Source organism: Engraulis encrasicolus, chromosome 3 (genome assembly GCF_034702125.1).
Source record: "Engraulis encrasicolus isolate BLACKSEA-1 chromosome 3, IST_EnEncr_1.0, whole genome shotgun sequence".
In the NCBI taxonomy this organism is placed as follows: Eukaryota; Metazoa; Chordata; class Actinopteri; order Clupeiformes; family Engraulidae; genus Engraulis; species Engraulis encrasicolus.
The window spans coordinates 40,747,893-40,762,892 of NC_085859.1; the positions used below are offsets into that span (position 1 = coordinate 40,747,893).

Consider the following 15,000-nt stretch of genomic DNA (forward strand, 5'->3'; position numbering starts at 1 on the left):
ACGCACACAAGCTCTACAATTTCTTCCCAGTGATGGAGTCTTCGGTGTCCCTTTGACACCCCCCCAACCCCAAACCCCCCCAACCCCTCTTTGGGGACAAACTCTGCTGGTTGTTTGAGATGTTCAAACACACCATGTAGTTATTTGTCAGCTGCGCTCTCTCTTTTATGAGGTAAACTGTCCTTAAGGGAGGCTTGAGGAAGAGGAGGAGCAGGACGAAGAGGAGGCAGGCAATGTGGTGGAGGGGGCGTGGCATGAGTTGAGGGACGGACTAGAGCACAACAAAAAACAGTTTTTGGTGCTGTTTATCATTTTTGGCAGGGGGCTAGATGGCGTCCCCAGCCTCCCCAGCTTGCCTTTGAGTGTTGTCAGTGAAAGCCATCCAGGGCCTGACGCCCTGACCTAGATGCCACGGCGACGGCGGTCCTGTCCAGTAGGGGTACCTCCTCTGAGGGCTTGCCGGACATGCTTGGACAACTGCCACCAGTAGCCCAGTCCAGCCTCTAGGGAAACCAACAGGGGTGGGTGGGGACAAAAGGGTCAGTTGTCCCGGGGCCTAGGGGTAGAGAGAGAGGGCACAGGATTTGATCCTCATGAAATTGTATGTATTTGCTTGGGACGAGGGTCCTTTGAGATTACTTTGTCCTGGGCCCAGCAAAAGCTTTGAGCGACCCTGTGCCTGTGTGCATCTTACCTCAAAAGGGTCAGTTGTTCCAGGCCCAGGGGGAGAGAGGGTGCCCACAGAATTTGATCCTCATTAAAATGTATGTATTTGCTTAGGATGAGGGTCCTTTCAGATGACTTTGTCCTAGGCCCAGCCAAAGCTGTCAACGACCCTGTGTCTCTTACCCCCTCAATCGGCGTCTTAGGGAGCCCTTTCTTCCTTTTACCCTCAAAAGAGGGTTCATGTTTGTTTTTTCCATAAAGTTCTTCAGAACATTGTGGAGGAGGGTTACATTATATCATATTAAAATCAAATTACATTACATTATATTGCATTTAGGGGTGCTTTTATCCAAGATGACTTACATCAGAAGACTATTGCATTTGTCTAAAATGGATCTCACCTAAAAGAAAGTTTTTACACAGCTCTTTTTTTAGATTAGTTTGTTTTCCGATTTGCTCTGTGATGGTATCTTCATGTAATTTGTTGCATATTCTACAAGACTTTCTTACCAACTCAGCCATTTTTCTCACTGAAGAATGGTGGCTGGCTGCCAGGCAAAAAAGGAAAAAAATCTAGGCTTGGGTTTTAGGCCCCCTAGTCTTAAAAGGAAAAGTTCAAAAGCGGCAAAATCAGCCCCCTTCCCTTCCCCTTCCCTTTCCTCCCTCTCTCCTACCAAGATGCTCTTTCTCCTGTGAATGCAAATGACGGACTGGCGGTTGTTCTTGATGCTGTTCTTCTTCTAGACACAGCTGGCTGTCAGAGCAGGCCAGCGGGGAGCTTGGCTGTGTTCAAGCGCTCCGCGCCGTGCCGTGTGGCACCACCACATCGCACCACACCACACCACACTGCGCTCCGCAGTGCACTGCACGGTGTCGTCGTCGCAGTAGTGTATAGATCTCTTGATCTGCTCTGCGTGTTGTGCCGCTCCTTGTGCTATGAAAGTGCGCCTCTCTCTTTTTCCCTTCCCTTTCTTTTTTTCCTTTGAAGGAACAGAGTTTTGGATGCGAGTTTGACAGTGTAGTGGCTGAAGTTTTGATGTGTGTGTGTGTGTGTGTGTTCGTGTTCGCGAGTACGTCTGTATGTTAGTGTGAAAAGAAAAGAATGCGACTTTTGAGAACTGGAACTGAAAGCCACAGCAAGAGGGGAATGGTGCGAAGTGCAATACGTCTGTGTTGGTGGGAGCCTGATTGAAGAGTTTGAGGAAGGCATCGTACACACAAGTTGTGACAGCAGCCTTCAGCCAGACTTTCCCCCCACCCCCCTAGCCTCTGTTTTGCTCTCTGTCTTCCCCTGCCTGTCTCTCTGTCTGTCTCTGTCTGTCTGTCTCTCTGTCTGTCTCTGTGTGATCAGTCCTCTCAGTAGAAAGAGGAGCAAAGCATGCTGGGAGAAGGGACAAATGCTGACGAGAGCGATGTAAAACATTTCAGGGGTGACACTGGAGGAGGGTGGGAGGTGGGAGTGGTGAGGGGGGAGGCAGTCAGGCTGTGGAGTAAAACTTGGGCTGTTTTTGGGTCGGAGAGGCAGAGGAGAGGAGAAAGGGAGAGAAGAGGAGAGGAGAGAGGCAGAGGAGAGAGCGAGGAAAGGTGAGGCGAGAGAGTGAGGAGAGAGAGAGAGGATTGGAGGGCAAAGAGGGATGGGAGAGGAGAGGAGAGAGAGTGAGGAGAGAGAGATAGGAGGGCAGAGAGGAAAGCAGAGAAGAGAGCGAGGATAGGAGGGCAAAAAGGGAGAGGAGAGAAGAGGAGAGAAGAGGAGAGGAGAAGAGAGGAGAGAGTCAGAGGAGAGGAGAGGAGAGAGGCAGAGGAGAGGAGAGGAGATAGGCAGAGGAGAGGAGAGGAGAGAGTGAGGATAGGAGGGCAAAAGGGGAATGGAGAGGAGAGGAGAAAGGCAGAGGAGAGGAGAAAGGCAGAGGAGAGGAGAAAGGCAGAGGAGAGGAGAGAGGCAGAGGAGAGGAGAGAGGCAGAGGAGAGGAGAGGAGAGGAGAGGGGCAGAGGTGAGGAGAGGGGCAGAGGAGAGGAGAGGAGAGGGGCAGAGGAGAGGAGAGGAGAGGGGCAGAGGAGAGGAGAGGGGCAGAGGAGAGGAGAGGAGAGGAGAGGAGAGGGGCAGAGGTGAGGAGAGGAGAGAGGCAGAGGAGAGGAGAGGAGAGGAGAGGGGCAGAGGAGAGGAGAGGGGCAGAGGAGAGGAGAGGAGAGGAGAGGGGCAGAGGAGAGGAGAGGAGAGGAGAGAGGCAGAGGAGAGGAGAGCGGAGCGGAGGATAAGAGGGGGGTGTGGCTAGGCTGGGACAGCAGGGGGTGTTGAAGTAGTTGTTGTTGGATGATCAAAGGCCCAGTGAATTGAGTCACTAACAAAGAGAAATGGTCGTGTTGGTGTGACTTGAATTTAGATTTTTTTTTTCTTTAAGGGGGGAAAGAGGGAGAGAAAGAGGCAGCGAGGCAAAATAAAGAGGGACATGCAGAGAGATACAGAGGGAGGGGAAAGGGGAAAAGTGAGTGCGAGAGAGCGAGCGAGAGAGCGAGAGAGCGAGAGAGGGGGAGGGGGAGGGGGTGGGAGTGTAGATGTGAGGCCTGTTTTTGATCCCACTACAGACCCAAACCAGGTCAGTCCTTTCTGGCCGACCATGTGGAGGAGGGGTGAGAGGCTTTCAGTGGCTGTGTGTGTACGTGTGGAGGGGCGGGGGGTGGTGGGGTTAGGGTTGTACCCCCTCAGTTTAATTTGCTCTCACTGAGTGCGTTTATATGCAGTTCAGTATCCCGAATATGAGGCATATCCCGGTTATGATCATATTAGGGATAAGGTGTTTATATGAGCACAGAACGTTATATCCCAGTCTACATTCTTGGCCGTTATAGAATTCTCTTCAAATGCGTGTAGCCAGGATACCAGCAACAGCGTTCTATGGGAAGCCCCTGTATTCGGGATAAGGTGTGTACATGCGTCAGTATCCCGGCTTCTTTCGGAAAACTCCACCTAGCATATCCCGATTTCTCAGTATCCCGATTAAGGGCTTATTCGGAATACTGAAGTGTTTATATGCTCGAACGCTAATTCGGGATACTGAACTGTATGTATACGCACTCACTGCTGCTCCCTGCATTATTGAAGTGTTGAAAAATAAACAGGATTTTATCGCTCCTCCTCCATATTTGTAGCCTGGTCCTGACCATCCCATAATACTACCATTTCATTTAGTAGTGGAGCCAATCCTTTGGCGGAAGTACGTAGGATGGCTCGTGAGGCTACCATATTTGCCTCACCCATATTTTTGTTCTATTTTCTCGTTTCCTCTTTAGTTGCCACTTTTGTGTGTTGGTCCCGTGAGATGCTCTCTGTGTTCTCTGCAGTCAGTAGGTAGATGTTTCTTCTAGCTGGATTGTAAATCTGATCCAAAATGTTGATCTATCATCTGGTCATCTGACTACCCGAGGCCTACTGAGGGCTAGCCTGATTATCATTGACGTTCAAATCTCTTTGAGACTTGGTCTGACCAAGAGCATAACAAAAATTAACATTTCCCAAACAGCATGGTTGACCCATCTCCCTTGGTTTGCTTATGGTTGTTTGCTTACCGACAAAGTGGGAGGAGTTCCTGTATTTTCTGGAAATTGCTCTTGACCTGACTAGTTGCAATGCTGAAAGTGTTGCGTCACTAGGAGGGCACAGCCTGATAATTTGCGTATAGGTTATAAGTAAGGGTTAACGTTCGGCGAGAAGGTCGCTACCGTGGAATAGCAGCACGACAGAGAGAATCTTAAGACCCCGACGCGGAGCGGTGTTCTCTCTGAAGTGCTGCTATTCCACAAAGCGACCGACTCGCCGAAAGTTAACCCGCTTATTATATGGATATACTTAAATGATTCACACATGGCGGGGACATTTCTTTAGGCCTATTTAATGTTAAGTCTATTATAGTTTTTAATGTCAAAAGATTGTTGCTGCGCAAAACAAAACAGTGCCGTTGTGGAACACCGCTAGGCAACAGCTAGGTAGCCAGGACAACAGGTGTTTAGAGTCAGCTTAGAGACAGCAGCTGATTAGAGTCTTGTTGAAAAGTCGCTTTAGCAGTGAAAAGTCTTGTTGCCATTGACAGCGGTCTGTTATAGACCAACCCGTCCGTTATCGAAAAATAACAGACGTGCGAACGGGGAGCCCCGTTGAAATGAATGGAGCATTCGACCGATGACGTCACATCATATAATAAATAATAAATAACCTAAATTAAGAAAAGCATTAACTAAATGACTTAACTAATGACTAAAATGTGGTAGTCGTCACTGTTTATTAACATCCTTGGTGTGCATCTCAGAATTTCGTGGAGGGATACCTGGCGCGCGCGGGGCACCACGTTGGTGACACCTAACGTAAGGCTCTAAACTACAATCCTATGGTAGTCATGCCCTTAAGGACACACTCTGGAGCCCCCATTGACAAAACTGTAGTCTACCATATTGAAATGCTGTATTGGTACACCTTTCTCAGGTAGTCTCAGGTGTTCAGTGCCCTCGCTGGGCAGTAGAGGGCTTCGCCTGCCACCTCACCTATCCTTTGAAGGCCACTCAGGTGCTAGCAGCAGCGGCGGCGGCGGTTGTCTGGGGGGTGGAGCTTGGGGACGAGACGGGGGTGTCTGTGGGAGGGTCCGCCCGGCAGCTGCAGTGGCTAGTGGCGACTGGCGGGTGGCTGTGTTTGGCGGTTTCGCAGGAGGTTGGTGTTGGTGTTGGGGGTGTGTGTGGCCATCTGATTGGCTGACAGACGGAGCTCAGATCCCCAGGCGTGATTTCTTTGGCCGGCTGTAAGGGGATACCCATGTGAAAGACTGCTGCTGCTGCTGCTGCTGCTGCTGCCGCCACAACCACCAATACCTCATCCCCTCCCTTCCACCTATCCTCCCCTCCCCTCCCCTCCTCTCCTCTCCTCTGGGGGTTTGTCAGGGGGAAAGAGGAAAGCAGAAAGGCCCAGTACAGCCGGCGTTCTCTTGGGCAGTGATAGAGTAGTGACTCAGGCAGTAGGTGGGGGGAGTAGCTTGGGGGGAGTAGCATGGGAGTTTGCACGCAGAGTGAGGTGGTGGAGTAGCCTGATTATCGACCTTCAAATCGCTTCAAGATTTGGTTTGACCAAGAGTATAACAATTAACTTTTCCCCAAACGGCATGGTTGACCCGCCTTTCTTGGTTTGCTACTGGTTGACTGGTTTCCGACAACGTGGATGGAGTTCCCGATTTTTCTTGACATCAGAAACGCTATTTACATTGCGCTTGGCCTGACTAGAAGCAATGCCAAAGGTGTTGCGTCACTAGGAGGGCGGGGCCTGGCTAGTGGTGGAGTGGAATCGGGGGGTTAAAGGGTCTCTTGATTGGGATGGAGGGGGTGCTGGTGGTGGAGGTGGATTGAGTTTGTTGAAGTAGGCTAGAGGATAGTAGCCTGATTATCATCGACTTTCAAATCTCTTCGAGACTTGGTCTGACCAAGAGCATAACAAAAAGTACTTGCATTGCTCTTGACCTGACCAGTAGCAACGCTGAAGGTGTTGCGTCACTAGGAGGGCACGCCCTGGCTCAGAAGGTGGAGCTGCTGTAGTCTAGTGGACTGTGCTGCAGGTTGGTTTGACGTAGCATTAGCAATGGTCACCATTCTCTTCTCTGCTCTGACTCTGAGTAGCTAACTACATGCAGAGCAGATGCAGGGTGCGTGTGCGCGCGTGTGTGTGCTTCCAGATTTGTGGACTCTCTAAAAAACAGGCTTAACAATTGACCAAATTCTGCTCAGTATCCAGCATAATTGGGAGCCTCTTCATTTGGAGACGCAGGTGCCACATGTATCCACACTCAGTGAGCAGATCCTTTTAGTTTTGTAAGTGTGTGTGATGACGCGGCTTATGGGCGCGTCACCACCGCGTCCTGACAGACGCTTTTAAACTTTATTGGCGCCAAAGCGCTTTCCCCTCTCTCACCTCTTATGAGCCCGCGGCTGAAACGCCGCGCATTGGACACTCATTTATGTGTCGGGACATTGTTATTAACATCTTGCGATGTGTTGTTTTAATGTTTGCAGTCTCATGGGTGCACACATGATAACCGCGACATGACAAACATATTACACACGCTAAGCGCTTCCACATAGTCACACACGCCATACACCTCGCCCAGCGACATCAAACACAAACACAGTGTTGTCCGCGAAATCCTGCATTGTTTTAAAAACACTTTCATTATGTTTGCAAAGCACATAACCCCCTGAGTGCATTGTGTTCACTGTTTAAGCTTTCTTCCTTTAGCCAAGTGTTTCTGTAGCGTTTAAACTTACCTGCAGTGTTGCAGCTCTTCCGGGTCTGGTGAGAGAAACCGAGGGCATGATTCTGTGCGCATATATCCATGGGCGCGTTCGCTCATTGGCAGCGCTGCGCGCTGCAAAATCAATTATCTTTATTTTTGCTTTTTGTTGCTTTATTTCTTTATGCATTCATTTGTTATCATTTGTGTTAAAGGCCTGATTTAGTTATTATATGTTTGGTACCGTTTTATAGAGTTTATTTAGTTATTTTCAGTTCTCTTTGTGAATCCCCCCTGGCTTGTGTTGTATAATGGATTAGTCCAGTGGCCAGGGCGGGAAAACTTTTGGATAAAAGGGCCGACTTCTCATTTGCTCGAGGAGGTCGGTAGGTGAAGGTTACCTTACCTGTGAGTAGTCATATGCTGTGCCAAAGCATTTTTCTCTGCTGAAGAGACATTTTGATTTTGACCTTTTTGTTATTATTTTTGTATATATATTTTTGTAAATATTTTTCCTTTTGAATACTTACCTTTTTGGACATTGGGACACTCTTTTGTAAATATCACTCCTGGTGTGAAGAAAAATAAAAACTCAGTCGACGCAGTTTTTGCCTGTTGGAGCATTTTTTGGTGCCATTCTAAGACCCCTCGACACTCTACCTTTCACAGTGTGTGTGCGTGTGCGTAATAATCTAAATACAGTATGAGACATCAAATACATGCATGTGACAAACAGAAAGTAACAAAGTGTATGTCTGTCTGTGTGGTCTTTGTGTGTAATAAAAACTGAACTGTGTAAGTAAGTGACAGGATTGTGTGGGTGCTGTGTGCTGCTCATATGTGTACGTGTGTGACTGATTGTACAGCACACCGGCAGGATTTGTAACCTAGTTTTGGAAGTATTGGAAAGGTACAGAGTGTGCAGCAGCACAGCACTCCATAGGAGTGAGCGAGTGTCTGTCTCTGTCTTTTATAGCCCCGGGGGCAATAGAACTTTCCCGCTTGCTTCCAAACGGCACTCCACCACGCCACAGAGCTCTTTTATTTTTAGCTCGTGCGAAAACAGAGCGATCATCAAACCTCCCCGAGAAAGAGAATCCATTTTGTGTGTGGTGGTGGTGGTGGTGGAGGCGGTGGCGGGCGGGCGCCTGCTACTAGTCTTTTAACAGCATTAATGACTGAAATAGCCGAGCAGCCACAGGAGAACATAAAGGAAGCCATTGGGAATGAACAGAACAGAGCAGGCCGCAACCATTAGTGCAGCGATTCTCAAAGTGTGGTCTGGGGACCGCTGGAGGTTCGCGACAGAGCTCAGGTGGTCCGCCAGCGGATTTGTACTTTTCCGAGACAAGCTAGCAGAAGGCTTTATTTGTAACAGTTATTACAAAGCTAAACATAGCTGAAGTCACATTTATCGGTGTATCGGTATCGGGTTCAGATATCAACATATTTTCAGAGATCGGATCGGATCGGAATTTTCAAAGGACTGATATTGAGCCATGTGTAATGTTAATTTGAAGTCATAACACTTGCATATTAGTTTTCAGGATGGGATTGTTACTTTTTTACTTGATACTTTCACTTATGAATTGGTTTCCTGTTCTTCTGACTTCCTTTTCTGACCAAATAGTCATCTTGGGCCTACCTCAAGTTGAAATTCATGCATATATGAGGTTTTGGTATTGGATCGGAGTAGTATCGGTATCGGCAGATATCCAAATTTAGATATCAGGATCGGATCGGAAGTGAAAAAATGTGTATCGGTGCATCCCTACAATAAGATGTGCTTGTAAATGTGAATAAAAAGTAAGTGATCTGCATCAAAGTTAGCAGTGTCAATGTCAAATAAGCACCTTTTACCTGTCAATTTAGTTGAGAGGTGGTCCCTGAAAATTTTTGGGGGACAAAGTGGTCCTCGGTCTGAAATAGTTTGAGAAACACTGCGTTAGAGCCTGTATGTATAGAGGCTAACACAGACCATTAGACACGGACACAATAAATTACCTGGCCTCTCGGGTTGCTTTATAAGCAGAGAATTGGTTGCGCCAGGCCTTAATGGTAGTTGGTGAGCGTTTGCTATTTATGTTGGACAGTTTTAAAGAGCCTGTTCCTGTTCCCCTGGCGAACGGGTTCACACCACACTGGGGCTTACATTGCGCTATTGTTTATTGTAGCCGTTACTGCACTGTTAGTGGAGGCTTCACTGATAAATTCCAACAATGTTTCCAATATTATTGCCTCTGTGTCGTTTCTGCATTTATTCTGTTTAGCCAAACTTTCTAGTGGTGGTTTGACTTTTTATCATTATCATTATTTCTGGTCCTTGTTTTTGTATGTCTTCTATCTCGATGACGTTTTTATTTTGGGTGCCATGGCTTTGACACGATCCCTGGTGCTGCAAAAAAGGTGTGCACTCCTTTGGCTTCCTCTTCTTTTAGTATGTTGTTTTTATGTTGTTTTTATGTTCTTTTTTGCTGTCTATTTTTTGTTTTACATTGCTGGTTGAAACGCTATGCCAATGAATAAAAAAGCAAAAAGCAACATAAAAGAAGCAAAAGCCAAAGGAGTGTGCTATCGTTTAACAAAAAAAATATCTGATACCTGCTCCAGTAAGAGAAGGGTTGATGTGCAGACCTGCACCTGATTGGGTGAAGCCGGTGCCTGGATAAATGTGTGACCTGACCACTCACCATGGAAATGGGCTTATGGGGTCATAGGGTTACTGTGTGTGTGCGTGTGTGTGTGCGCGTGTCTGTGTGTGTGCGGGCATCTGTGTGTGTGTGTGCGTGCGTGCGTCTGTGTGTGTGCGGGCGTCTGTGTGCGTGTGTGCGTGCGTGCGTGTGTGTGTGTGTGTCAGAGAGAAGGGGTATCTCAGGTCATCCGCACCCCGAGGCCTTAGGGCCCAAAGTGACACCACAAAGCTGCTTTATTGAGAGGGAGGGAGAGCCGGGAGTTTGTGTGGCCACTCGGCTAATGGGATAAATGCCAAAAGGTCAATTTGGCAACTTTTAAATGCAAATGGCAAACCCAGTGTGGTCAGAGGACTCCAGAGAGACCCTCTCTCTCTCTTTCTCTTTCTCTTTCTCGTTCTCGTTCTCGTTCTCTTTCTCTCTTTCTCGTTCTCTTTCTCTCTCTCTCTCTCTCTCTCTCTCTCTCTCTCTCTCTCTCCCCCCCTCTCTCTCTCTCCCTCTCTCTCTGTTGCGTATGTGCACCCACGCATGCATGCATTGCACACAGGCCCCAGAAAAGACTAAGAAGCCCTCAATAATCTGCCTTAAAAATCCGCCATCCCATTTGGACCATCACATTGCAGATGTGTAGATTTCATGCACGGATGTTGTCGTCAGGACAATTTTAAATTTCATGGCTTTTTCATTTTTGGCGAGTTATGTTCTGTAGTCCTGCTTTTGAAATTGTTTTCCGCCTTAGTGCCGACTTGTCAGCATCTTGCTAACTAAAATCAATTGAATAAATGTATTAAAACAAAATTGTGAACGTAATGTCAGAGTGAACCTGATGAAGCAACAGCAAACTGCGTTGTTCACCAAATAAACCATCAGCAAAGAATACCAGTGTGCGGTGATTCATCCTTTCTTAACTAAAATTGTGAAGAGTTTTTCAATTGCCAACTCTCACCATCCGGAGAAAAACCTGTGGACTTACCCTAACTAATGTCTCTCACGCGATCATGGCACCAACAAATGCCAATGGCCAAACTTTAATCAGCCTCTAACATGCCACCCTTGGCCACAACCGCAACTGCGGTACTCGCTCAAACTCGAACCCAGTCTCACTCTCTCTCGCTGTGTAACTTAGGTGGCCCTACCGTAAAACGGCCTAGAAATAGAAATGTCGGTTGTGAACGAGCAGCAACAGGAAGGCTAAAAACATTAGCAACTCGCGTCTGTTTATTTTGCGTAATGACAGGCCTTGCCACCTCTCTGGGGTGCATGGCCGCTATGAGTCAGTATGGTGTCATGTCTTTGACGTGTGCCCACCTCCCTCTCAGCTAATCTACTCTGCAGACGCCAGTCTCTCTGACTTGCTTCACTTGTCTCTGCCCCAAATGTCCACTGTAAATGATGTCGAAGAGGCACATGGGATCTACTGTACATCATTTGTATGCAATGTGCTTTACAAAAATGTAAATGTATGCTTCGCTCCTGTGGTTGTGTATTCCTTTTGCTCTCTGACTTTTTAGTTGGGCCCATGCAATATCCATAAATCAGTAAACATTTGCAGTAGATTTATTTTAGTTCTGTGAGGTGATTTTGTCTTTGTGTGTGTTTTGCAGAGGCACCCTCTGCTCATGTGCAACCACAATATACTAGTTACTAGTCTAGAGTAGAGTAGGGTAACTTTATTGATCCATGGGGGGGAATTCAGGTGTCAAGTAGCTTACATAAATACACATAGTGCCCCCAAGGGCAAAACATATAACACAGGTAATATCAGGGAGGGGAAAAATAAAAACTGAAGAAAAGAAATATAAAAAGGCAATTGTGTGTGTGTGTGTGTGTGTGTGTGTGTGTGTGTGTGTGTGTGTGTGTGTGTGTGTGTGTGTGTGTGTGTGTGTGTGTGTGTGTTTGTGCGTGTGTGTGTGTTTGTGCGTGTGTGCGTGCATGCGTGCGTGCGTGTTTTGCAGATGCACCTCCAGGGCCTGTGCTAGTTACTAGTCTATATCTAACTTTGTGTGTGTGTGTTTTGCAGATGCACCCCCTGGGCCTGTGTAACAACAATGATGAGGAGGACCTATACGAGTACGGCTGGGTGGGCGTGGTCAAGCTGGAGCAGCCCGAACTGGACCCCAGCTGTCTGACCGTGCTGGGAAAGGTGAGCCTCTCATCCAGGGGTCAGCTGACTAAGGACACCTGCTCCCCTAAACTTACTCTTGGAAATTCTTCTCTTTTTTCTTTTTTGGGCCTTTTTATGCCTTTATTGACAGGATAGTATGAGATGCTGACAGGAAGTGAGTGGGAGAGAGAGATGGGGGAGGATTGGGAAATGACACCGTCCGGACTCGAACCGGGGTCCCCATGGGCATGCAAGCCTTGGAACTTCTTCTTGTTCTTTTTTTCCTCCAAGTGTCCTTGTCTGTGTTGTGTTCACTTGTTTACTACACCAAACATCTTCGTTTAAACTTCATTATCCATCTCTACTCCTTTAGTGGCATATCAGCAAGGCCATGTGTGCCAGAAATCTTCACAGCATATTTCACTACTATACAGAGGAAGGGCAGGCAACAAGCTTGATCTTTTTCACCAGTGTCACCTGACTGAGTCACATGACTCAGGGCACATTAAGGGCTGCCCTTATTGCATGTAAGAATCTGTGTCCATACCTGGACCAGAATAAGATCTATATAGCTTCCAGTAATGCCAGTGATAATTGACGCCATCTCCAAAATGTTCACTTTCTCACTACATAGTGTGCAAGTTGCAATGTTTCCTAATTTAGTGAGCCTTGAACGATACAGATTCTGATTCAGTTTGAATTGCATGTTTTCCTGAGTAAACTGCGGTTTGCAAAAGCCACTGAAAGGCTGTGAAGGTGCACCGATGTTTTATCTTCGGTGAAGTGTAGCTTGTTTGTAATAATGACGGGTGATTGGCAATGTAGACTAACCAAACGTTTGAATTACCGTCTGCTGTTGGCCGGTCAATTGCACTTTCCGGAAAAAAAAACCTGGAGCCTTGTGAGGTCGCGAACGGATGAAAGAGTTTGGTGTTTTGGCTCGGCACAGCTGTGGGAACCGCCGTGTCCATGATGCGTCACGTCAGCTGGACGAGGGTAAACTAGGGGTAGGCGGACAGGGTTTTTGGTTTTTTAAAGATTCCCAACGTCGTTTCCCAGCATCCTTTGCACTATCACTCCTTCTACCTGGAAGGCCTAATGGAGCTGTAAGAACTGGGTTTTTTTTTATTTATTTTTTTACAAAAAACCTTTCTTTTGGTTCATTTTGCCTTTTATTTGGACAGGACAGTTTCACAGTAGACAGGAGAGTAGTGGAAGAGAGAAATGGGTGACGGGTTGGGCAATAGCCCCGGCCGGACTGACTTGAACCTGGGTCCTCGTGGTTAGCACGGGTACGGTAGAATATTTCATGATGCTTTACATTAGTGTGCACTGTAGTCTGTGCCGGAAGCTCCGTAGCATTAGCTGGGTGCATGGTGCTAAAAAGGAGAGAGAGAGTTTGGGCGTCTTTTGCATAGTCAATTTGTTTGCTTGTTTGTTGATTAACACTTGAAATAAAATCTACACATGCATTATAAACATACAACATAAACTTTGGATCACTCCCATTCTCATGCCCAATTACGAGCCATGACCAGTGGCTGAAAACCCAAAAGTTCGGCGGAGACGAAACCAGAGCCTTAGCAGACATACCTAGCAAAATATGTACAAATGCTACCCACTGCACTTGGTTTTACGGTGCGACTATAAAGTGAACATTTAGCGTCGAGAGAGAGAGAGAGAGATAGAGAGAGATAGAGAGAGACAGACACAGAGAGAGAGAGAGAGAGAGAGAGACAGAGAGAGAGAGAGAGAGAGAGAGAGAGAGCGAGCGAGCGAGCTTTTTTTCCATTAGGGTGCTCTGAGGATATCCTCCCCGCGTCTCCATCTGTGGAGTTGCCCACTCCTGTCAGCGAGGGAAGTACTCTATGTTTACCGGTTGTTTGTGGGGGGAAAAGAAAAAAAAAACTTGGCTGATTGGACAGCCGTTTGCCCTAGTTCTGCCCTTTTTCTTTCTTTCTAATCTCATTCCTTTGGCATCCCTCCTCCTCTCCTCTCCCTCCCTCCCTCCCTCCCTTTTCCCTCTCTGTATCCCTCCATTCCATCTCCTCCTCCTCCCCACTCCATTCCTCTCCACTCGTTTCCCGCATGTGGCTTTGGGAAGTCTTTGAAAATGATCTAGTTAACAGTGTCGGATGGCTCATTATGAGTGGGCTTCCTGGTTCTAGACACAGGGCTATAATTAGAGGTGGGGGGGTTGGGGGGTGGGAGGGCGGCTGCCTGGGTAAAGGGGTGGCGGGTGGCGGGTGGGGTGGCATTGTGGCATCTTGGAGACCTAGCCGCCAACGGGCACAGCTGGGGGCCGCTTTCCCAGCCCTGTGTGCCAATCCAATCTCACCCGGAGTGCCCTGGTACTGCTGCCACCCGTTTGTACCAGCTCTCCCTCTCTCTCTCTCTCTCTCTCTCTCTCTCTCTCTCTCTCTCTCTCTCTCTCTCTCACATTCTCTCAAACTCTCACATTCTCTCAAACTCTCACATTCTCTCTCTCTCTCTCTCTCTCTCTCTCTCTCTCTCTCTCTCTCTCTCTCTCTCTCTCCCTCTCTCTCTCTTACACACATTCTCTCTCGCTCACACATTCTCTCTCTCTCTCTCTCTCTCTCTCTCTCTCTCTCTCTCTCTCTCTCTCTCTCAGGCACTTGCGCATTAACCTACTCACCCAAACCTGCCCTGCCATGGCTGTAACGGTGGGGCACTGGCATGCGGCACCGGCGACCTGGGTTCAGTTCTGGTTGGGTCATTTGCAGATCCTTCCCCATCTCTCTCTTTCTCTCTCCCCCCACTCGTTTTCCTGTCTGTCTCTCACTATCCTATGATCACAAAAAATGTAAATGCAAACCAAACTCATTCAGGCCTACACACACACATACAAACTGTCACTCAAAGATACTCACACACACATTCCTTTACACTTACAGTATGCATATACAAATGTGTGTAACACAGCGTTTGTCGGCAGACATGTGTGCATACCTTTAGACACGGAAGCAGAAACGTGCAAATAGAATCACACACACACACACACACACACACACACACACACACACACACACACACACACACACACACACACACACACACACACACACACACACAGGCTCAAGCGTCTCCCATCTCGCCTTCCCTCCCCTCCTTACCCCTTTTAACCTCTTCTCCCTTTTCTTTCTCTTCATTCACTCACATTACATGTTTTTTTTTTCTTTGTTTCATGCATTCTTATTCTCCCTGCCTGTGTGACTGAATGCGGTTGGCCGGTCGGTGGGTCGGCTGGTCAGTCTAGGGT

General features: G+C 47.7%; 1 protein-coding gene across 2 annotated transcripts in view; it reads left to right on the forward strand.

The window, feature by feature from the left end:
- Positions 1-15,000, forward strand: part of znrf3 (zinc and ring finger 3) — a 109,574-nt gene that overhangs the window by 50,155 nt on the left and 44,419 nt on the right. For both annotated transcript variants that reach the window (XM_063195415.1, XM_063195416.1), the window contains exon 2: positions 11,637-11,759. In XM_063195415.1, coding sequence (XP_063051485.1) covers positions 11,637-11,759 — 123 coding nt within the window. The remainder of the gene's footprint in view (positions 1-11,636; positions 11,760-15,000) is intronic.